We start from the raw sequence: 23,940 nt of genomic DNA, 5'->3' as shown, positions 1-23,940 counted from the left end.
CTCACAGGGATTTAAAACCTCTCTCTCTCTCTCTCTCTCTCTCTCTCACTCTCTCTTTACTGTGCGTCTCTATGTCTCTCGCCCCCCCCCCCCCCCCTCCCCCCCCCCCCCCCTCTCTCTCTGCTCTGTAATCGCTGTGTTGTGGTGGTGACGCTTTCTCCTCCCTCTCTTCTCCTCTCTGAGCTGTATATAAGTGGATATGGCTGGCTTGTGTTTCAGACTGACACAATGAATGCAGGCCTGATGGACGTACGACGCTGAGGGCCGCCATGGCCCCTGCAGTGACCCCGAGAAAGAGACCCCCACCCTCCCCCGGACTGCTAATTATTGGTCGATGTGCAGCATCTACAGGTGAGCTGTTAAAATCAGGTACCAACTTTTCACCAGTTAGCTGTTTGTTTCATTTTTATGAGGATAATAAAAAAAAAAATCCAGTTTCTTTTCTGCAGCTTTTGTTTTGCTGCACAAAGATAAAGATAAGGTGTATTTTTAAACCCTGAGGGAGGCGGCAACCCTGGCTGTTACAGCATGGCTTCACTGTCTGTTTTGGGTGATGCAGGGAGGGGGGAGGAGGAGGAGGAGGAGGGGGGGAGTGCCCTGTCATGTCAGGAATGTTGGCTCACCCTTAACAACCCCCTCGCAGTGGAGAAAGTTTTTCTTTTTTAGACGCAGAGCAGCACATTTTTTAAGTCTCTCCGTGGAGTTTTTACCCGACAGGCATAAACGTTTTGCTAAAAAGCTTCACGTCAGTTTGTATCAGGAACATTAAAGGACCCGTGTAGGTAGAGTCTCAGTCATTTAGCAGATGCTCTGACTCATAACAACTTACAGTAAACAGGTCACGGTTCTCGAGGAACATCAGTGAGAGCGCGAGGATTAAAGTTCATCACAGTCGGCTATAAAAAGTTCTTTACTGTTTACGGGAGCGTGTTGTTTTTCAGTCTGCCCTCCGCGGAGAGACAGAGGGTTAAAGATCAAACGCTGAAGCTGGGAGTCTTCATTAGACGACAGGATCTCAGGACTGTGCGTTGAACTCTGCAGTGAAATGAGACGATGATGAAGTATATTGATATGAAGAATCATGTCTTGCAGCTGATCATCATTTTAAATGATAAAGGGACATCAGACTGAAACACTGTGGTTGTTCATCACCGTGGAGGAACTTTACATTTTACAACATGTAATTTAGCTTTTTCTTTTTTGGGGTAAATATTTCAGAAATAATTTTGAGAGAAATGCGAGTCACATTGATTTTTTTTTTTTAAAAAAAGGTCATTGCTCAGCTTTAGTTTCATTCATTAAGTGATTAAGACCTTGATCAATTCGTCAGCATGGCTGATAACGTAAAAAAGCAGCAGCAGAATAATTTAAAAATATTCTGAGTCCTGTGCTTCTACCTGAGTAAAAGGACATAAGCATAACCAGCAAAATGAAGCATTAACAGTTAATGTGCTCAAAGAATGTTGAAGCTTCTCATCTTTCATCGTCTTTTCTAATCAAACTCTCTCCATCTTCCTCCTTGATAGACAGTTTGCACTGACGTCACTTTGTCACAGTGGCCAAACAAAGCAGCAGGAAGTTGCTGTGAATGGGTAGAGCTCTGATGTCGTGATGAAAACGAAGGAATTTCTTGGAAAAACTAAAAACCATCAGGATAAACAAAGATCTGCAGGCACTCAAGAGGCTTACTGTGTAAATTTTTTAGAAAAATATCAGATTCTGGGCTGAAAATATTTTTTCCGCCTCCCTTTCTTTATTTTCATCTCCATTAGTTTTGTCTTCTCTCTTCCTCTGAGGTCGTCCATCTGTTTTCTCCATCTGACAAATCCACCCCAAACACAGAGACTCCGGAGCCTCGGTGCTCACCAGGCGCTGGATTAGCTTTGGCTCGGCCGAGTGGAAAGATTTCAGCCTCGGTGGTTCCTGTTCTCCAGCTTTTGTTTTCAGGCTTTCGTGTGAGAAACATGAATCACGACCACATTCAGTCACCAGGAATATTTGTAAAAATGCTTCTCTTTGCTCTGGTTAACATGGTTCAACCAGCCTCGTGTGTGATTCATGGAAAGTCCTGATGCAGAGTCATGTTACTGAGCAATTGAGGAGAGTTTGGAGGATTTTCATGGGCCCCTGTGTGAGCTGAGGCTGCTCGTGGTCCGATGAAACACTCGACTGAGTCTGTTGGATAAACTCTTTAACACACAGTCATTAGGCTCCTGTTTTCATTGGATTTAGATGATAAGCTGTAGAACATCGCCACAACTGACAGCAGCTATCTGACTCAACTTTTCACTCATTACAAAATCATATGATTGTAAATGTTAGCAGAGGATTCTGATGAGGATGAGGATCGTCAGTCAGTCAGTTGGTCTGTCCAACTCTCAGGTCCAGAGCGAGATATCACCACGACAGCTGGCCAGGTTACTGAACACTCGTTAGATCCTTTGTGTGGTATCACACCGCTTTAACCGATGTGAATCTTGTTTTTAAAAGTAAGTTCTGCAGAATAAAGTCATGGTGACACATCTGGACTCGCCTCCGGTTTCCAAAAATAAATCCAGTCCCTCATCTAACATTTCTTTCACCTGTGTGTCTGAAACAGTGAAGCTTCTTCCCCTTTCCTGTTTCCAAGTATTGACTTACGACAGTGGTTGGGACAAAACAAAGAAGACGTAACCTTGAACTCTGGGACTTTGATCTCTGTGATGGGCATAATATTTTACGACATAAATCAACTGAATATTCATCTATAGAATAAACAAAAGACTATTGCACCCATGCAAATTAACTAGGTTATCAGTGAGGGTACTTGAGTCATCGTACCTTAGTTTCATCCTCAACCATAACACAAAGAATTGGCTTATATATAATTAGGTGAGGTCATATCTTTTATCCGTTATGCATAGTACATGTCCTGTATGGAGCCCGAGTGTTGTCCATCCAGCCTGTATTATATGCATATATAGCTTAAAGTGCTCTGCTCTTTTAGAATTAACCCATGAGAAACACGTAGCATGGATGAACTGGAACCAACTTGAAAATCCAGGAACACTATGAGGAATTCTCCATGATTGACTGAGAAAATAAACAATAACAATATTTCACAACATGTGCGGTAAGTTCCCTCCCTCCGGGAAACGCCTCCCAGTTCAACTTTCAGAACCTGAACGTCGTGCAGGCATCCCAGTTATGATTTGTAGATACAGTCCTGTTAAATTTTCGTACAGCAGCGTGAAGTGTCCAGTGCTTTCATGGTGTTCAAATGCAGTCAGTCAGACTGTGTGAGCAGTAATGTGTCCGGGCGATGTTGGAACATATTTGCATGGCAGATGGCGTATGTTAGAAAATCTGCTATTTTGGCTTCAGGCCTTCAGAGCTCCATCAGGGGTTCGGCTCGATTCCCAAACATCAAACTCAGGCCGTTCTTCTTCCTCTCCTGGCATCGTGGAGCGTGCTCAGTGCTCTCGTCTTTCTGTGTTCTCAGAAACGCCTCCGTCAGACTGTCAGCTTCATTTCCTCCTGAGTTCAAAATGTTTTCTTTGGGCATAAATTCCCTCCTTTTTCAGGAGGAACTGGTGTGAAATGAAATCCTTTGATGCTGCAGAGGTTGTCAAGGTTGAATGGCAACACATTGAAGCATGCACCGATGATAAAACCTGGCTTTCCTTCAGTCCTTGCACGAACACACAGATAGGACATCATTAGCTGATCTTTTATCAGCTGTGCAGTTATGCAAAACTGTGACGTGGAGTGCCAACATTCCTGTCACGCATCTTCCTCTTGACCTTTGCAGAGCATCGTCTTCCTGATCAGTGAAGCTGCTGTGAAGCAGAGGAACCGTCTAAACTTCAGACGCTCCCAGCTGTGGCTCAAATTCACCCCAATTTTCCAACAGAGACACTGAAATGTAGACAGTGTCTCTCTTTCTTGTATTTGTTGAATGAGCGGAGCTGTTCCACAAGAACCACAGACATCAACAAGCTCTTATCTTAATCGATGCCAGACCGGTCTGCGGCTCCAGGCTCCTCCGGATAAATAATTCACTTTGACATGAAGCCAAACTTTAAACTTGAACTCTGAGGCTCTTCTCCATCTTTAAGGCAAGAAGAACCAACTGGAGAACATGGAGGCTCAGTGTAGTTCTGCCTTCCAGGTGGATCCAGACTGTGGTCGCATTGTTTTTGTGCCTGTGTTTCCCAAACGAACTCAGGCTCCTTTAAGTTGCACCATAGATCATCTACAGTTTGGCCTGAAGCCAAATCCTCCACGAAACTGAACGACACACGACCTCTTCATCAGGCGATCTACTTGATGTTGGATTAACAGTTTCAGTCCTTCCTGGTTGTTGGACTCTTAGTCAGATAAATTGAAAATTATTTGCAGATAAACTGAAGATGAAAATAATTTAATAGTGTTACTCACAACTCCGGACTTTAAACTTCAAACAACTTAGTGGGTGCAACACACACTGACCATGAGATTTAAATGACACCACACGGAGAGAAATGATCAAAGTAGGATAGTTACAGCTGGGACTCAGAGATGAAATGTGATTTGCTTTTCTAGAGAGTTAATGCAAATCAGTTATTGGAAATGGATTGGAATCTTGCAGACTGATAACTGACATGTTGGAAACATCACTTGCAGACATTTGAAAGATTTACATCAATCAATCAAATGCCTGTTCAGATCATTTCATGCCTGAATAAACTATGAATTTAAAGCTGGAATCAGAGGTGCACAGCCCATGTGTATGTATCAGTAAACAGTGACGGGTTACAGTATAGCAGGATAAGGATCTGTCACACACTGATATCATCCAGCTGGGATCAGCTGTGAGCAGAGCTCAGAGATTTCAAACTCAAACAGAGAAAATCATCAGGAATCAAACCAAAAGAAATAAGGAGTTAGAAAGAAAGCAAAATGAGCTGTTCGAAAAAAAGTGTTAGAAAGTGGTCATAGTCAGAAACATTCCTATCATCAGATCATGGGCTCAGATGGAAGTGGTTCCACTCAGAGCCATTAACCAAACACACATCTATACATTTACTGTAACACTGTGAACAGGCCACTTTGAAAAATGAGCCGTTCTCTGCAAATGCAGCAGCCAAATTATTTCCAAACCTACAGGGAGAAACTGGCAGGAACATAAAGAAAAGAAAAGACTTTGATTCCAAACTGAAGTAAAAAAGACCTGATGCTCCTAAAAGTATAAGAACAAAATGAAAACACAGCATAATACTACTACTAAATACTGTGTTTAAGTGAACATGAAACAATGCCTAGAATCCAGACCTAGGATCTGTATCCACACTGCTGTCATGCAGAACCTCAGATCATAACCTACTGTCAACATGGGAATTTAACATCATTCTTGATGTATAAAAACTTTTTATATTCAATGTTTTTTAATTTTTGATACAGTCTGTTAAAAACATTCATGTTGTGAAAGATGAACCTGAACTCGTGAACTAAACAGGTGGTTGTAGGGATGGATTGTTGTTGTGAACACTAAAGACGTCTTCGCTTAAGGCACTGCTAACACAGTAGCATAGCTTTTTTATGTTTACATGGTGTGAAATCATCTATCTTTAAGTTTAAGTTTGAATTTCATAGCAGGCTGAGAGATATGTTTAGTTAAGTTGAGAAGATCGAAACCTCAGTTATCAAAGTCCAAATAAAAGTAAGCCATCGATATGTTAATGAAAAGTGAACCGGTGAAGTCAGACCCTGGTGTTCAGATGCTAACGTGTTGTGGGGTAATAAATAAACTCTTGAATTTCACTTAGTGTCTGTGCCGGTGTCTGCTCTCTGACTGCATGTTTGCTTCAGCCAGTCGTATATGGGACGCAGAGACACAGCAAACACCGAACCTCACTCAAACATCTGGCAGAAAAGCCTGTCATTGTGGCCTGAGGCTTCAGCTCTGGTCAGAGGAAGACTAGATGCGGACAGGAAAGCAGTGGTCTGTACAGCTGAACTCCTCGTTCCAATCCCTGGGTGTCAACTGATTTCCTCTGTGTGACCTCTGACCCCTGGGCGCTGTGGAAGTGAGCCAATAAGTATTTATGTCTCTGAGGACGGCAGCTCGAACATTTAAATTCATGCAAGATACGTTTTTGTATCATCCTGTGGAGGGAAACGGTTCCTGCAAAAGTTAAATCTGAGTTTAAAAAGAACCAATGGAGGTTAAATTAACACTGAAATAATAAAATTAATACAAAAAACAAGCTGGGGAGAAATCAATGAATTATATAATCATAAACACATTCAAGAAACATCAGGAATCATTAAGTAAAATATCTATTAGCCTAAACTGATGTAAGTGTACCCTACAGGCTGCAGTGTTTATTACAGCCCCAGTATGAAAATGCTGATCAGAACAAACAAATTACTGATGTCAGGAAATAGTAAAAAACAAAAAAAACAACGCCTACCACTGTTTAGTAGAGACCGAGGTGACCTTGATCAACAGCCCAAACCAAAAGATATTCAGTTTGATCAAGCAGCAAAAAAGAAAAAAAAACTCCAAATAGTTGGTGATTACTTTTCATCCATCTTACGTGTTGTATCATACTGAGTCTCTGGATTCTCTGAAAACTACTGGGATCTCTAATCTCTTCTAAATACAGCTTCACCAGCTGGAAAATAAATGAGGATTTAGTTTATTACAGTATGAGGTTGTGCATAATATCAGCACACTGAATATGTCCCAGATGCTTTCACAGACTTAAAGATGGAAAACTATCTCAGCTCATCACATGTAAAAGCAAATGTTAAAACTTTCATCATCCGCTATTGTGCTGTAACGTTCACAGACGGAGAGAACAGTAAAAAAGATGCTTATTTATATGGCAGATGTTGTGGATGACCAGATCGAGCTACGTTCAGAGGAACTGTTGAGCTCATCATGTTGTGTCTTCCATAAACTCGCTGAACAGGAACAATATAAAAACAGTCACCAGGTCAAATGAAGTTGAAGAGACTTTTCACTCTGATATCTAAAGTGTGAGGTTTATATTTTCAGCTAACGGTGATGCTAAAGGAAACATCAAACATTCCCAAACAATGGAAACGGTTCTCTAAAAAACCAAACACTGTACCTGTAGATATGAAATATCTGAAATACATCATTTGCTTATGAAAAACAAACAGAAACAAAACAAAGAAGTACAAAACTCGACCCTAATGCTACTATAATAACCACATTCTACCCGTAATTAAATAAATTACAGACATGGACAGAAAGAAGCCACAGAATAAAGGCCATAAAATAAAAACTTTACATAACACCTCTTCAATTGCAGTGACCATGAGAATTTTGGTCGCGCTAGAAGACACTGGAAAAACTCAGTTATTCCAATGTAATGAGAAAAATGGGATATATTTATATTTTTTTTCTTCTGCTCTCCTCCCTGTGTCTCTGTCCCTCCCCTTCCCTCTCCCCAGGATGATTGACAGCTGCTCCTCCTGAACCCCAGGATGCCTGTGGTGCCAGTGGGCGGAGCATCCTCCTCCCAGCACGTCGTACCTGTTGCCCTCACCTGCTCCTGGCTGCTTCTGCTCTTCCACGCCGCCTTTGGACAGAAACCTGCCAAGCTGCCCTTGATCGGCCGGAAGCCCTTCATTGCGGCCTGGAACGCCCCGTTGGACATGTGCACCATCAAGTACAACATCACCACCAACCTTGACCGCCTCTTCCATATCCACGGGAGCCCACGTGCTGACTGGACCGGCCAGAACGTCACCATCTTCTACGCCAATCGGCTGGGCTATTACCCTCATTACACGCCGCAGGGCGCTGCGGTGCATGGTGGCCTACCGCAGAACTGCAGCCTGGACATGCACCTGTTCAAGGCCTACCAGGACATCAACCACTTCATCCCTGCAGAGGACTTCCGCGGCCTGGCTGTCATTGACTGGGAGTTCTGGCGGCCTCAGTGGAACCGGAACTGGCACAAGAAGGACATCTACCGGCAAAAGTCGAGGGAACTGACCGCCAAGGCATATGTGAATGTGACAGCGGCGCAGGTGGAGGAGCTGGCACGGCGGCGGTTTGAGAAAAGTGCCAGGGCCTTCATGCAGAGGACTATTCAGCTGGGGACTCGCCTTCGCCCCAATGGCCTCTGGGGTTTCTACCTCTACCCCGACTGCCACAACTACAACCTGCATGATCAGAACTACACGGGCTTCTGCCCCCTGCTGGAGAGGATGAGGAACGACGAGCTGCTGTGGTTGTGGAACAGCAGCACGGCGCTCTTTCCCTCTGTGGCCATCAGGAAAGGTCACACCAACAGCATCAGCAACCTGCACTTCTCCCAGCACAGGATCAGAGAGTCGCTCCGCATTGCCTCGCTGACCTCGAAGGAGTACGACCTCCCCACCTACGTGTACCTGAGGCTGGGATACCGAGACGAGGCCCTGGCCTTCCTCACCTCAGTAAGATACAAAATTCATGAGAGCAATGTTTGTGTTCGGTCATTTCCCCGAGCAAATTGTTTATAAGCGTCGTTTTAAAGTCCGCTTTCCAGTTCTACAGATTCCAGCTCCAGATTCACAAAGCCAAACCACTTTTTAGCAAACCAGTAAAATCTACAGGTTTGAGCTGTAGATGCCCTGTTTCATTCAGCTATATGTCACATTACTGAAGACGTTCTAACGTTCAACGTCTAAGTTTCATGTGACTTAAACTGTAGAGGTCCATGCTGTTTGATATGAGTTGTCTGTTTGACAACATGTACCCAGTAACAGTCATACTGTTGCTGTCTGCACAAAGACGCAAAGAAAAAAAAACAAGAAGCTGGAGAGTTAGTTTGACGTGTTAAGCTTTTTGAGTAGCAGGGCACACCAGCAGGATGTGGTATTTGTTGGTGCATTTTTTTGCCAGCACTGTTCATTAGTACTCTCACGTCCGTTGGACGTCACCAGCAGCATAAACGTCATAGAGCTGAAGACAGGGTGAGGAGCAGTGGCGAAAGACTGTTGGTGTATTTCCAGGGAGGTGGTGTCCAACATGGCACTCTGTCTGGCAGCAAAAGTTCAGAACGAAGCTCCAACAATTTTCCAATAATTGCTCTTCCCCCACAGGGTCCACCCAGAGTCTCCTGCTCCACTCTGTTACCACAACACCGTCAGTGAGATGTGTGTGCAGGCAGAGGGTAGAAAATGACCTCAAATGACTGAGAGATCAACATGAAAAGTTGTTTTTGCTCCAGTGATGTGCTCTGATTTCTGTGTTTCAGTTGTGATCATTTTAGCACTTTCTTTATCTTTAATCAACAAAGAACTGATATTTCAAAAGAAAACAATATTTGAAATAACCATTTAAATGTTTTGAGGAGTACTTATTCATCCTAAATGACCGAGTTATCTATTTATGTCTACAAATGTTAGAGTGGGCTGTGACTAAAATGTTTAATTATAAGCAACAATCTCTGGACTCTCTGGAAACCAGGGACTTGGTTGGTTCTTGGTTGAGATCCAAAGTCCTGAGGAGGAAGTTAAAACCTGTAATAAAGGTCATTACACAGAAAAATAAATGTACAATACAGAATAGTACATAAATAGACAATACAATGAATAAACAATACAGAACCCTCAAACCTTCAGTCACTTCCCACTCAGTAATTTTAATAATTACAGGAAGGAGGATTGTTATTTCTGGTGCAACCAACCCTAGAAATTTAAACCTATATTTTTATTTTGAGATGAAAATACGATGGAAAAGCTTCATAAGACATAATCAAACTAATGCAACTAATACACATATGTTTATTAAGCATTTATAAAAGTCTGACATGAGGATGTACTTCTTATTGTAAGTGAAGAATTTATTCACTACTGCCATCTTGTGGAGATCCACAGAAAAGCAGCTTAGTCACAAAAACAAGCTTTATGGCACTGTGGTTACCTAAACTCCATCACTGTCAATAAAACCAGAGGAATTTTTCTTTTTTCTTTACCTAATCAGCCTCACTGGTCTGCAGATTGAATAAGGAGTTTTAGGGTGTAATAAAATGTGGGAAAGAAACCCAAAATATCTGCAGAACATTTGACTTTTTTTTCCCTCCATCTTGAACAGAATTAGCAGCGACACCTCACGGCTCTTTGCTCCACACGACTGTTCTCACTGGTCACATTAAATGCATTTATTTGTCTTTCTGTACAGATTATAGATTCTTTAAAATCTTTTCTTGTTTTGCACTAGTCACTTTCCAAAACTCTAAACAAAAGTTCTCTTCATGTTTCTGACTCACGTAAAAGTGAGTCAAATATTGGCCTCTCTCAGAGTTATTATAAAATGTTTATGTGACGTCTGTACCTGTGTGTTTCCTGCAGAAAGACTTGATCCACACCATCGGGGAGAGCGCCGCCCTGGGAGCTGCTGGATTTGTCATCTGGGGCGACCTGAACTTGACCTCATCCAGGGTGGGTGTCCTTTTTTAGCCTAATCAAGCAAAACATAAATTGTTACCCTCTCATTCTTTCTGTAAAACCGATCTGCCTCAGCTTATGATTCACTGCTACACAGAATATTTATCTTATTTGGTGTTTTGGCTGAAAACGTGCTGTCAAACTCTTTTTTTTTTTTTTTTGTTCTTATTTGTGCTGTTGGCTCAGATGAAGTCTGACTGTGTACTTCCATGTGAAAAACATTCTTTCCTCAAGCTTCGTGATTTGTTTTGGACTGCAGACAAACCACCCCTGTAAATACTCAGACAATAGAAAGTTGACATCATGTGGTGGCTGTGTGTTGTGAAACCACTCTGACATTTTGAAAAGTATAAGGCATAGTTTTTATGGCCTGCTGAGATCCTGTCTGCATGAAGGACGCTTGTTTAAAACAGCGACTGACAGTCAGACCCTCCAGGAGCTCAGGGACTGTTTGTGCATGTTTGTGAACAAACTCCATGACAAGCTGACAGCCCTGATAAAGTATCACCTTCTGTTGAACTGTTCCCAGCTGTCTACTTCCACATCATACAAATCACCAAAACACATCACATCATGACTGTGAGGTTTTTTTTTTTTCCACAGGCTAACTGCACCAAGGTGAGGACCTTCCTGAGCCACCGCCTGGGTCAGTACATCATCAACGTGACACGAGCCGCCGAGGTCTGCAGCGACTTCCTGTGCCAGGGGAACGGCCGCTGCGTCCGCCGGGACCCCCGCGCCCGCCATTACCTCCACCTCAGCGCCAACAGCTACCACATCCGGCCCTCTGGCAATGGGGACTTTGCTGTCACCGGGTGGCACTCTCAACACGAACTGGAGCTGCTAAGTGAGAGGTTTCGCTGCCACTGCTACGAAGGCCACGAGGGCGAAAGATGTGAGAGCATCAACAAAGTGAAGGAGGACGACGGGCCGTGGAGGACAGGGGAGGAAGACGAGCAGGAGAGGAGGAGAACGGCGTGGGAGGATGAACAGGATGACCAGGTGGAGGCAGGGCAGAGTGGTGCACCGCCAGCTGCCTGCAGCCTTCACACGATGTTGCTGATGCTCCTGTTAAACTTATCGTTAGTAAAAACAGTCGTATGATGCAGCCTGACAGTAGGAGGAGTCATTTTTCAACACAGCTGTGTACAGATGTTACTTTTCCACACACAGTTACTACAGTGTTTTTGATTTAAGATGGAGACAGACTTGAATCCTGGACGTTGCCATTTCACCCTCCGTACCACCATCAGCACCCAAACACATACCAGGGCTGCAACTAATTATTATTTTATCATCAGCTAATCTATAGTTTGTTCCAGTTTCCAGTTTAGCATGTTAGCATGCTGGCTGGCATGAGGCTGACACTTTGTATTTACCATACAGACGTGACAGTGATATCAGTCTAATTAGTCTCAGTGAAAAAGAAATTTAGAGTATTTTTATTGTTTCTTTAACTCTGACGTTGCTGCTGAGTGGTAGAGGAACTTTTAAAGCGAGTGGTCGTCAGTGTGAAATGAAAACAATAAAAACAAAGGATATTTTGACAGCTGCTGCGCTGAAAAGTTACACATGTAAAAAAAAAATGATTGTGATACAGTTTAACCAGGTGAACTATGTTTGACTTCTGTAACAATCTGCACTGCCTCTTCGGCCAACAGCTGCATCTGGTCTTCCAGGAATGTTTATCAGTAAATGCGGAAAGTTTGTTAAACTGTTGTAAAAGTTTGACGTGGATCCGCTCATGGTAAAATCTGGCTCCCTGCAGGATGATCCTCCAGTTTTATTTGTTTTTGTCTGGTCTTTCAGTGGAAACCACACGGTGCTAATATACCACACAGCCAAGTGTAGAGAGATAGTCACTAAGATCTGATGCTTGGTTTGTGGTAGTTTTAAAGACGTCCGTAAAGAATTACCGTTTATCTTTGATGGTGTGAAACAACAATAAGCTGTTATTCCGCTTGTTATTTTTTATAATGTGTTTTGAACTGTTTCTTATATCATATTCTTGAATTACAGCCTGTCAGGAAACGCCACGTTTGACCCTGTTGGGACGCGTGCACGTTATGGGTGCTCTTGACATCCAAATATTACGTATCTGTATCTATTCTTTTATGTTTGTTGGGTTTATTACTTAAAAATCCTTAGTATAGAGGATATGGTCTGTTTTTCAATGATTATGTAGAGGTCAGTGTTTCTATATCTCAGTTTGGAGGAATCAGATCAACAGGATGTTTAGTTTTTGATTTTATTTCATCTCACTGTGGCTAACAAACAGCTGCTGTCCCTGAAGCTGATGTACAGTACTGTAGTTATGAGGAAACACTGAACAGGATGTAAAATATGGCACATACTATATCTGAATACATGACTCAGCATCTCTCTGCGGTTTAATGGTTCTTCAAAGCCTACTTCTTGCCGTAGAGAAGAAAATAAAGTGTCTCCTGCTAAAAACAAAACAAAATACCTGAACACGTCAGAGTTTACGTCAGACTTTATCAAGTTTCTCTCACGAGCTGCATTGTGCGTTTTTCTGTGGAGGCCTGCAAACGAAAGGCACAGCAATCTGCTGAAAAAGGATTTTAGAGAAACTGAAAGACCTGTCCACACCATGTGTTGTGTGTTCAAATGCTAAAGAGGCTGCTTAGTTTACTTGACGAGGACCCTCTGCTTTCGATCACTCGTGTGTGTCAGGAACAAAGGGTGGAAGAAGTGTTAAGTTGCCACAAAAACCAAAACACCAAACACTCAAACACAGTTTGAGAGGTAGAAAATAAAACGCAGGGCAGCCCATGATTCCACAAAGCAGCAAACTAAAAATGACAAAATTTCCCAGCTTGCTTTGGACCTTTTGTCAGCAGATGAAGTGTATTTTAGAGATGTCGCACACACGACAAATGAAGGTTGAGTTTCTGTAACTTTCTGGTTTTTAAAGCATCATTGGTTCATGAGTCTCTGTGACACTGATCCTGGTTTAAACTAAATCAGTTTTCAACTCAAACCAGCCTTCAGGTGAGTTTCACCTCTCTCATCATGACGCAGTGACTGACAGTGGCTTTTTTTTCTTATGGTGGTAAACCAAATATGCAATGCGGACTATGCAACACATGAAAAAATGTTACCTGAATGTAAATGCACTGCAAATAAACACTTTTCTTCTGTACACGGGTGTTTTTATTTTTTATGTGCACGCACAGAGGGGATTTCAGGGGAGCTGTTGGCAGCCATGTTGGATGTCCATTTTGTGCAACATGTTTATGCCTCATATGATGAGCATTTCACGAGGCCGATAATGTGGCTGCAGACCTTTTGTCTTTCTTGTAAAATCCATCCTGAGCTGGAAACAGAGACGAACCTTGAAGTCTAATTTAATCCAAAGCAACAGACCCAGAAACATGAACCATCTATCGTCTGGTTTCTGTCCACATACTGAGGACAGAAAAGAGGAAGAGATGTGGACAGTGAGATTGCAGTCTCTGCTTTCTCACCAGTGATAACACATGAAAGATAACTGCATCAAAACTAAACATCAAACACAGATGGCTTTCTGTAGCACAGCCTCTCCTCCCATCATTTATCCTTAAGTGCAGAAATATCAGGACATGTTTCGGGACGTGAGGCAACGCTGGTGGAACATTGTGTCACAACACCACTGTTAACCCAACACAGCAACTATGAAAAAAGGCTCTGAGCATCACAGCAGGTGTAACAGATATAAATATATAAACCAAATGGGCCAAAACACTTTTTATACAGTCAACAGCAGAATAAAATGGGATGGAGGAGGGAAGAGGGAGACAGAGATGGGTTTTGAGTCACTTTCATACTAATAAATATAATTAAAAAAAAAAAAAAAATCCATCAAATTTGTATAGCGCTTTTCCGGGTGCTCAAAGACGCTGGCCAATGGAAGCAATAAAACAAAAACAAATATAAAAAAAAATAGATATTTTATTACTATTATCAATATAATATCAAACTAAACTAAATCAAGCCAAACAGAATATCCACTGAATTACAATTTAAAATGATAACTGAACAAAATGCAGTTCTAAACGCTGTTATTCCATCAGCTCACCCAAAACAACACAACAGAAACACAAACTATGCAACCAAATGAAGGAACTGTGTCTTTCTCTGCTGTCATTACTCAAACTCACTTTGTTGTAGTGACTTCAAATTTCAAATTTACTTTCTGTTTTATCAAGTTCCAAATGTAAACGAAAACCACAACGAACAAAATAAAATATTTAAATCAAAAAAAGGTTCACCTGAGCAGAGCACTGAGCCCTGAATCGATGGGTCCAGGCCCGATGTCAGGACGTTGATCAGATAACGATCGATCAGAGTGAAGAAGCATGAAGCAGCAAAAAAAAACAGAGACACAGAGAAATTTAGAAACAGCGAACAGTTCTTCACGGGTCACTGAGGAGAGCAGCAGGTAGGAGCTGACAACATGTTGCAATAATATGGAAATACTGCAAAACTATTTAAAATTCTAAGATAAAGGAGGTTAGTGGATAAATTTAAATAGTGTGGAATCATTCACCTGAACAGTTTTAGCGTTAGTGGAACAACTGTGGGAGTCTGTGGGAAATACCGCCTTAGTTTATACTGGTTACATCTTTAGTGAAGTAATTTTTTTTCTTTATTCAGTGGAGTTTTTATTTGGCATCATTAAGCTGACAGTTGTAAGATAAATCCATTATTTAATTAACTTTCTTATTTATGTTGTTTTACCACTTTATTATCCAGGAAGCGTCTTGAGATACATGAACAGCAGTTAACACAGATAGCACATAAAAATCACACTAAACGAATTACACATACAGCACAATAACATGGAGACATGAGAGGTATAGAGGAGAGAGCCTGATTATACAGAAACAGCTAAATTCTTCATGAAACGTGTTTGAACACCCGATACAAAGGCAGGAAGTTTCTCCAAACCCAGGAAGCAGAGAATAAAAATGCAGTTTTGTCAATAAAGTTGTGTGTGTGTGTCATCTACCAACAGATTTTCTTAGTTTATTTCTCGGGGAAAATGCTCATGCAGCAACTGAAAACAGAGAAAGTACAGATGAGCTTCCCAGAGAGCGAATTCTCATCTGTTTGTTCAGTGTTTATCTATTTAATAGCTTGATTTAAATGGTTCTAACACTGTGACCGTAGCTTGTTTTCTGTGGTTGATGTTTCTGTTTCTCTCTATTTCCAGCAAATTCTGTTACTTAAAGAAAAAATCTACGAAAAGGAGCCATCAGGAAGTTTATACGTTTCCGCCATTTGCAGTATTTGCACACAAATTAACAGGAAGTAGTTAATGATGAGTCTGAGCCTAATTTCTTTATTTGTTTTTCTTCTGTTTGTTCAGAGCCATCACGATGGCCGTGCCTTTCCTGTCCGGCATCGCCTTCCGTATCATCGTATTTATCACCGCCACCTTCGCCCTGCCATATACCGAGCCACCGCTGATCCATGACCACCCCTTTGTAGCCATATGGAACGCCCCCACCGACCAATGTCAAAAACTTGACATCCCACTGGACACCGCAGCTTTCCAGGCAGTGACCACGCCTAGCGCCTTGCCCGGTCAGTTCCTCACCATCTTCTACGAGGACCGACTTGGCCTTTACCCTAAAGTTGACACCATCAAGCGCAAGCTTTACAGCGGTGGAATCCCCCAAAATGGCAACCTGACCCAGCATCTGGCCAAGGCCCAGACTCAGATAGATCACTTCATCTCCCAGGATTCCTCTCCTGGGCTGGCTGTCATCGACTGGGAGTCCTGGCGTCCCCTGTGGGACCAGAACTGGGGATCAAAACGTGTTTATCAGAAGCTGTCCATCGCTCAAGCCCTGCAGATGGCCCCATTTGTATCATCTAAGAAGATTTCCAAACTGGCCAAGAGCCAGTTCCAACACGCCGGCCGGCACTTCATGGAGAGGACCATCAGTCTTGGCGTTGGTGAGCGTCCGAGCCGGCGCTGGGGCTTCTACCTGTTCCCTGACTGCTTCAACTACGGCTGGGAGAAACCCGGCTACACGGGGAAGTGCTCCACGCAGACCCAGAAGCAGAATAACCAGATGCTGTGGCTGTGGGAGCACAGTACCGCCCTCTTCCCCTCCGTCTACCTCCACCTGAATCTGAGGAACTCCCCCCGGGCCGCACTTTATGTCCGCAACCGTGTCCAGGAGGCGCTGAGAGTGGCGGCACTGCCTAAACGTCCGTATACGGTGCCAATCTACGTCTACTCCAGGCCACTGTACCGGGATCAGACCCAGAAGTTCCAGAGTCTGGTGAGACAATCTGACTCACTTTGGTCGGTAATGCAGTTGGCAACAGTGACTGTTCGGTTCTTCTATTTCAATGTGTTCCACATTCCATATGATAATCAGACCAAATGCCTATTTCGTTTCTCTTCATCCTTCTGTGTAACATTGGTGTTCATGTTAGCTTTTTTCCTCTATCTGTTAATTCTTTTCCTCCACGGGGACGTATCTGTCTTGTTAACACCATTTCCCGTCACCACAGAAGGTGTGGTATCTTGCTAGAAGCTGATAACTTCAAGTTTGTCAAATGCAAGTTTTCGTGACCTACGTTGATGTCGGACGATGACGTTCCCATTCTTAATCCCGCCTTCCACAGTGCGTTTGTTACAAACCAGACCCGTTGTAATCACAGGGCCGCTGACTCTTAAAGCTCAGGATCAGTCTGTATGACAGCTGTTACCACAGGTGCTCATAAATGCAACATATTGATTCTGAAAAAGCTGCAATTGAAAACTAGACAAAAGTCTTTTGTGTGGGATTCAAGCTGGAGAATCAGCCTGCAAAGTATTTCAAAACACTTCCTGCTCTTAGTTGCATCAGCACATGACTCGAAATGACATGAAATTAAACGATGGATTAGGCCAATGCATCTGCAGCAAGTCTAATCAGAATGACCTGTTATGCAAGTAAAACAAAATGCTTGAAGCAGATCCATCTAAAATCGCTGATTCAGAGTGAAAGCGTTGAATCTCCTGTGTGTTTGCTCGTCTTCCAGACCGACCTGGTGAGCACTGTGGGAGAGTCTGCAGCTCTGGGAGCTTCAGGGGTCGTAATGTGGGGAGGAACCAGAGACTACAACAATAAGGTAACCACAGCTTTCTGAAGTTTAATGCTTGGTTGGACTGGTCTGCTCCCAGTCATTACAGGACAGTTCTTTAAGTCTACTTATTTTTTTTGTGTGTGTGTTTTAAATGAGAAAATTCATTCGACATTTCTTGCTGAAGCTGAGGGAAACTGGGAACCTGAAGACGTGTCACTGTTTAAGTGTGTGTATGTGTGTGTTTGTATGATGAAACACTGTGTGTGTAACAGTCTTCACAGATCTGAAAACAGGAACGCAGATGGAGAAGCTTCAGTCAGCAAACAATTAAACTTTGGTTCCTGTTTTAGGAGGAAGTGGCAGTTTTATCTCTGTCTGCAGACGTGTGAAAGAACAATTTCACCTTCACAGGACTTTACTGCTTTTTCATGTGCTTTCATAATGTGTTGTTACTTGCTGTTCGATTTATTATATTTTATTATTTTGCTATTTTATTGCTATATTTCTATATTTCTTTGTACTGCAAAGAGTAAGGAGGCTTTACATTTCTGTTTGATTATATATCATGAAACCAAAACACATAAAATGTGCTTTGCGTATTGCGTTTTAATATCATCTTTCCCACTTAATTCATGATTAATTCATGATTAATTCATGGTTTTTAGACTAACTGTACACCTGCCCTCGTCTTTCTGTCTTAATATACCTGTATCTCACCTGTAAACCCCACCCCCTCCCACCAGGCTGCCTGTCAGTCTCTGTCCGAGTACCTGACGTCCACCTTCAACCCCTACATCGCTAACGTGACAGCCGCCGCCATGCTCTGCAGCGAGGTCCTGTGCCAAAAAAGGGGTCGCTGTGTGAGGAAGAACTACGACTCCTCCCAGTACCTGCACCTGAACCCCACCTACTTCAGCATCCTGCGGGCCGCCAAGAGGTACGTAGCGATCGGTCTACCCTCCGCCGCCGACCTCGACGCCTGGGCCGAAAACTTCACCTGTCAGTGCTACGCAGGGTGGAGGTGTTCACCAAACCTGGTGCATCCGACCACCATCAGACTCATCTGGGTTTAATCTGAAAGGAGACGCACAGATTTGATTATACGGTCGTAAATACAATACAACAATCTGATAAATTCTTTCTAAATTACATCAGAAATGTGTTTATTTAAAAAAAAAACAGAAAAGTTTAATGTGTAAAAAATCCAGGTTTAAAAATGTGTAAAAAATCCAGGCACATTAAATGTGACATTAGTCTAAAATGAGAAACGAAGTGGGTTCATTTGAACTGGAAACAAAAAGGTGGCTTAATAAAGGCTTTGCACAAAACACATTTTCTTTGCATTTTCTTTGCTTTAACCGACAAACTGCTCTGAACAGAAGAACCTGGAGAACAAATCAATAAAAGCAGGTACAAAAAAAAAACAACAAAAAAACACAAGACAGAAAGGACAGAGATTAATCCATCATCACGGCTCAATCGAGTCTTAACAGGTTCCAGTAGCTGAGAGATTTTTTTGTCATGAGTTTGAAACCTGCCAGGAGGAGAAAACAACATAAATTAGCTTGTGCATGTTGAGCAAATGTTGAGCTATGACAGTTTGATATCTTTCCTCTGAGCTGTGCACAAAACTAAAGCAAAGACTTTGGTTTTGAAGCAGCAAAGAGAAACTTTAAAAAAACATTTTCTGTAAATAACAGAGCAGAACTGTGACATGAGTAAATTATTCTGCATAAGAAGTCAAACAACCTACAAGACTGAGTCTGCATCAGAACACCTTCATGTCGGAGTCAAACCCCCCAGGACTGCAAGACTAAGTCAGAGATTATCTCAAGTTCAGACTCAAACTACAGCCGTGATTCCAGAACAGTTTGATTAAAAACAAACAAAACAAAAAACAGTTGATATGAAAGTTAGTTTTAACTTTCAGCAGAGGTTGATGATGACGATGTGACGGAACTAGCTGAGCTTGCTCTTCCTGTGATTCATCGCTCTGATGATGAAACCAGGTGGATTTCCTTCGGCTCAGTACATTTCCAACCACAGATGACCAAGTTCAAACTCTCACTGCATTCTTTGCGTGTCCGGACAGAGGCCTCAAATATGGGTGGAAGTGTGTCCACACATTGTCCTCATCCCAGAGCTTCCTCAGATATCTTCCTCCGGGCGGGAAGGAGGGAGCTCGTCCTCAGCCTGGAAAACGTCGGGACATCCCAATAAAAACCTGAACACCTCCGGGAAGCAGGTCTCTCTGACTCTGACAAGTCTCCACAAGTGTTCTGCCTGTATTTTAAACTCCTGTAACAGTTTATTTAAAGAGGAGCTATTTAGACTCCCAGGAGGAGAGTGAGGGTGGTGTTTACGAGTAACAGGTAATAATTTCAAGATTCACTGAGCGTGAAGTTTGGACGGCGGGGACATTGGAGCCCAAAGCAGGTTGGTGCTCGGTTAATGACGTCTCATTTAACTGTCCCGTTTGGGTTCAAAGGTTTACAGGCGTTTTCCGAGAGTTTAAACCGAACATCACTGGGGTTAAGTTTATTTGCAGATGTGACAAGGTTTAGCCTTGATCATAAACTGACAGTGTAATTTAATTTATTAGCTCTGAAATGACAGAAATCATCAAACTGTCAGAAGGACTGGTTGTTTGTAACCTGCCTGGAGACAAGGACACTGTATTTACATCAGATCCTGTGACCTTTATCTGATGTTAACACCATGCAGAGTGTCTGTTAACAGTGATCACTGTCTTTACGCTGGGGGACTGTGGACAGTGAACTATAATTAGGACAGAGTGAATCTGTAGCATCTGTAAAGTGTCTGGTTTCAATTTGCTCTTTATATTTTCAACTGAACAAGATGTAACAGACAGTTCATATGATCAGACACCAAAACTAAATTCATCCCACAGTGTCTGTGCACATGTTGGCTGACGGGGGACAGTCAATACTGAATATGCATAAATAAACAAATGTTTAAAAATAAATAAGTAAATAAAAATATAGCAGCAAGCAACAGGGCACACACACAGTTTCTGAGCACATTTAACAACACATTCTTAAACTCTGAACTTTAAATCTATTCAGTTTTGTCTGTAGTCGTCTCTGATCGTCTTTGTGTTTTTGTTATAACCGCATATGTTCGCTTTTCTTTGTCTCTGTTGGACAAAGGTCTGTCGTGCAAAACAGATGTAGACCTCAGTGACAACCTGATTCGATGAAGATTATACGTATAAATGCTGACGTCTTCAGTAGGAACCAGAGGGCTCTGGTTGGGGTGAAGAAGTCAGAAAACTCATTCATATTGCTGAAATGAAAACTGCAGCCTCAGGGGGACACTCACAGGACAGGAGAAACAGCTGGAGCAGCTGGAGGTGAAGCGCCTTTCTCAACAGGTCCACATCCTCAGTCAGTGAGGGAGGGGAAACGTTCCTATTGACACATCAGAGGAAAGTTTTTACAGCTCGTTTCATCACTGCCACGAACAGAGAACAGCAGAGAAAATAACTGAAGCGTCATATTTCATCTCCTTTATGCAACAAAGGAAAATCAAACAATTACTGAGTCAGCTCTTGGTCTTCAGGATATTAAAAACACATAAATCTTCAGTGAAGTCAGGACCTTCAGTCACTGCACTGACATGCTCATCTCATTATCATCATCTTATCGTACTGGAAAAGTGGTGAAAAGGAAATGTAGAAGAATGAACTGAGAAATGATTAAATGAGTTTAAATGATAAAAAGTTATTTAAAAAAAAAAATTAATTCCACTCCATCCCTGGTTCAGCAGGTTCTCGTCTCCCGGCTCTGGCCGACCTGCTGCTATGTGCTGAAGACATGTTGACATTAGGAAAAGCACAGGTGTAAACAATAAAGTTAATGATCACTGAATCCCACTCAGCTGCTTCCGTCATTTTGCATTTTTTAAATTCTGTGTGGAATTTGAGGGTTCAGTTACTGTTCAGATGTCACTTCAGGAAATCTGAGATCAACATAACTTTTTAAAAAAAGGCAGAAGAACTAAAGAGTTCCTGCTGTAATGACGTCAGAGTACGGCATTTAAATTTAAATTTGTAAAAATACATCAGACAGTGAGTCATTTTAGGTCCTGCTGCTTTCTTTCTTTCTTTGCTAACACTTTGGACATCTGCTCTCTTTCCTCGTTGAACCAGGTAAGATGCTGCACAGGTGTCGACACTGTTAGCCTTAAAAACCAACGCTTCAGTGCTGCACATCTGAAAATATTCCTGCTTTAAACAGGAGGCTGCACTCAGGCACAGTTTGAGCTAAATGTCACCATGGTAACACCCTCACAATGACAATGCTAACATACTTTTGTTTGGCAGGTGTAACGTTTACATTATGATATTTCTTTGTGTAATGTGATGTTTTATTTTCGTCCCTTTTTAGAGAGAACTTTGTTGGACAAAAACAAAAGTATCAGGACAAAGTCTAATCCCCTCAGAGTGAAGACAGATTTCTTTCGGAGCAGCAGGATCTCCCTCTGAACTCCTAATTTTTCTGACTAATGTTTGCGATTCCTTTTCCTGACAGATCAGATTCCTGATTCAAAATGAACCGAGCCAAACCGCTTCATGGCAAACAGCATTTCTCCATCCTCATCACCATGTTGGCCCTGCTGAGCTCCAGTCAGGCCTTTCCGAGGACGGACCCTCCCATCCGTCCTGGTCACCCCTTCCTGTTCATGTGGAACGCCCCGACTGAGCTGTGTGAGATCCGCTTCGGCATGCCCCTCGACCTCTCCTACTTCCACGTTGTAAGCAGCACACTGAAAACCGCGACCAACCAGAGCATCTCCATATTCTACACCGACCGCTTCGGCATCTTCCCCTACGTGGACGAAGACACTGGTGAGATGTGCGATGAGGGTCTGCCGCAGCTGATAGACCTGCAGGAGCACCACGAGCTGGCTGAGGACGACATCGAGTACTACATTCCCGATGACCAGCCAGGACTTGCTGTTCTTGACTTTGAGGAGTGGAGGCCACAGTGGGTGAGAAACTGGGGCAGCAAAGACATCTACCGACAGATTTCCATCGAAACTGTCAAGAAAAAAAACGCGACATTGACTGACGACGAGGCAGAGGACCGGGCGAAGATCGTGTTCGAACGTGCAGCCAAAAGGTACTTCCTCCGCTCCATACGCATCGGGAAGAGGCTGAGGCCCAACAGACTCTGGGGTTACTACCTGTACCCCGACTGCTACAATTATGACTACAACCAGGACATGGAGAACTTCACAGGAGAGTGTCCCGCCATCGAAAAGGACAGGAACAATGAGCTTATATGGCTCTGGAGAGAGTCCACAGCACTTTTTCCATCCATTTATCTGGAGCTGGTGCTCAAAGACTCCCAGCAGGCCCGGCTATTCGTCCGCCACCGAATCCAGGAGGCCATCAGGGTGTCAGCGCTCCCCAACAGCTCCTACTCCATCCCTGTCTACGCCTACATCCGGCCCGTGTACAAGGACAGCATCAACGACTATCTGTCAGAGGTGCGACACACCTGTGCTCACTCATAAAGGCAAATTTTTACAGTAAACTATGCTCATTTATATGTGAACTAAGCTTAAGATCCATTGTTAACATGAAATTACACCACTTCTGTTACTGTTTACTCATTATCAATCAACACAACTGTGAAAGTCCATTTCCTGCTCCTCTCTGATTGGTTGGCTCTAATTGTTTCTCAGTTTGATCTGGTCAACACCATCGGAGAAGCCGCCGCTCTCGGAGCCGCTGGCGTCGTTTCCTGGGGAGACATGAACGTCACAGATACAGAGGTACAAAGTGACGCCAATCTGCAGTTTCTTTCTGTTCACATCTTTACTGAACAAAAACTAACGCACTCCACTTCCCACAATCCTGTAGGACTCCTGCTTTGACGCTCGACGCCACCTGCAGCAGGTCATGAACCCATACATCCTGAACGTCTCCACGGCAGCGCAGCTCTGCAGTGAGGCGCTGTGCCAGGGCCGAGGCCGCTGTGTGAGGAAGCGCTGGGACGACGACGTCTTCCTCCACCTCGACCCGCGTCGCTATCAGATCCGGCGGCAGCGCCGCGGCGGCCCGCTGACCGTGAGCGGCGGCCTCTCGCAAGACGACATCAACTGGTTCGACCGCAGCTTTGACTGCACGTGCTACAGCGACGAGCAGTGCAGGTCGGTCCTGACGCTCAACGTGCTCCACGAGGCCGTCATCACCAGGGGGAGTCGCGGTGCTGACAGGCCCCGCCCCCTCCTGCTGGTGATGATAGTGCTCTGTCTGAGACATGTCGTGATGTGATGAATTAATACTACAAACCTGACACGTGACACAGGAAGTGGGGTTAAAGGATAATTGCACTGTTATTTTAGTTTGTTGATCATTTTTTGTTGTTTCTGTTTTTGTGTTTTAAATGT

At 43.2% G+C, this 23,940-nt stretch overlaps 3 protein-coding genes across 3 annotated transcripts; all 3 read left to right on the top strand.

Annotated features, from left to right (window-relative positions):
- Positions 1–225: 225 nt before the first annotated feature.
- On the top strand, positions 226–13,594 carry LOC121182484 (hyaluronidase-4). The gene is made up of 4 exons (XM_041039018.1): positions 226–351; positions 7,447–8,436; positions 10,336–10,425; positions 11,035–13,594. The coding sequence occupies exons 2-4, from the start codon at positions 7,480–7,482 to the stop codon at positions 11,533–11,535; spliced, it is 1,548 nt and encodes a 515-aa protein (XP_040894952.1). The 5' UTR covers positions 226–351; positions 7,447–7,479; the 3' UTR covers positions 11,536–13,594.
- A 1,232-nt stretch (positions 13,595–14,826) lies between these two features.
- On the top strand, positions 14,827–18,752 carry LOC121182167 (hyaluronidase PH-20-like). Its single transcript, XM_041038529.1, has 4 exons — positions 14,827–14,872; positions 15,803–16,727; positions 17,476–17,565; positions 18,264–18,752. The coding sequence occupies exons 2-4, from the start codon at positions 15,813–15,815 to the stop codon at positions 18,591–18,593; spliced, it is 1,335 nt and encodes a 444-aa protein (XP_040894463.1). The 5' UTR covers positions 14,827–14,872; positions 15,803–15,812; the 3' UTR covers positions 18,594–18,752.
- Positions 18,753–19,758: 1,006 nt separating this feature from the next.
- LOC121182271 (hyaluronidase-5-like) lies at positions 19,759–23,900 on the top strand. The gene is made up of 4 exons (XM_041038690.1): positions 19,759–19,956; positions 22,074–23,034; positions 23,233–23,322; positions 23,411–23,900. Exons 2-4 carry the CDS (start codon positions 22,093–22,095, stop codon positions 23,822–23,824), a joined length of 1,446 nt encoding a protein of 481 aa, XP_040894624.1. The 5' UTR covers positions 19,759–19,956; positions 22,074–22,092; the 3' UTR covers positions 23,825–23,900.
- Positions 23,901–23,940: the final 40 nt, after the last annotated feature.

Source organism: Toxotes jaculatrix, chromosome 5 (assembly GCF_017976425.1).
Source record: "Toxotes jaculatrix isolate fToxJac2 chromosome 5, fToxJac2.pri, whole genome shotgun sequence".
In the NCBI taxonomy this organism is placed as follows: domain Eukaryota; kingdom Metazoa; phylum Chordata; class Actinopteri; family Toxotidae; genus Toxotes; species Toxotes jaculatrix.
Note: the sequence above shows the minus strand (reverse complement) of the source record. Positions and strands in the feature narration are given on the sequence as shown.

What these genes read in the sequence shown, in the direction of transcription:
- LOC121182271 (XM_041038690.1), top strand. Translation starts at nt 22,093, where the DNA reads ATGAACCGAGCCAAACCGCTTCATGGCAAACAGCATTTCTCCATCCTC. An exon ending in TCAACGACTATCTGTCAGAG is followed by an intron (nt 23,035 to 23,232) that starts GTGCGACACACC and finishes ATTGTTTCTCAG; the next exon opens with TTTGATCTGGTCAACACCAT. An exon ending in TGAACGTCACAGATACAGAG is followed by an intron (nt 23,323 to 23,410) that starts GTACAAAGTGAC and finishes ACAATCCTGTAG; the next exon opens with GACTCCTGCTTTGACGCTCG.
- LOC121182167 (XM_041038529.1), top strand. Translation starts at nt 15,813, where the DNA reads ATGGCCGTGCCTTTCCTGTCCGGCATCGCCTTCCGTATCATCGTATTT. An exon ending in CCCAGAAGTTCCAGAGTCTG is followed by an intron (nt 16,728 to 17,475) that starts GTGAGACAATCT and finishes CTCGTCTTCCAG; the next exon opens with ACCGACCTGGTGAGCACTGT. An exon ending in CCAGAGACTACAACAATAAG is followed by an intron (nt 17,566 to 18,263) that starts GTAACCACAGCT and finishes CCCTCCCACCAG; the next exon opens with GCTGCCTGTCAGTCTCTGTC.
- LOC121182484 (XM_041039018.1), top strand. Translation starts at nt 7,480, where the DNA reads ATGCCTGTGGTGCCAGTGGGCGGAGCATCCTCCTCCCAGCACGTCGTA. An exon ending in CCCTGGCCTTCCTCACCTCA is followed by an intron (nt 8,437 to 10,335) that starts GTAAGATACAAA and finishes TGTTTCCTGCAG; the next exon opens with AAAGACTTGATCCACACCAT. An exon ending in TGAACTTGACCTCATCCAGG is followed by an intron (nt 10,426 to 11,034) that starts GTGGGTGTCCTT and finishes TTTTTTCCACAG; the next exon opens with GCTAACTGCACCAAGGTGAG.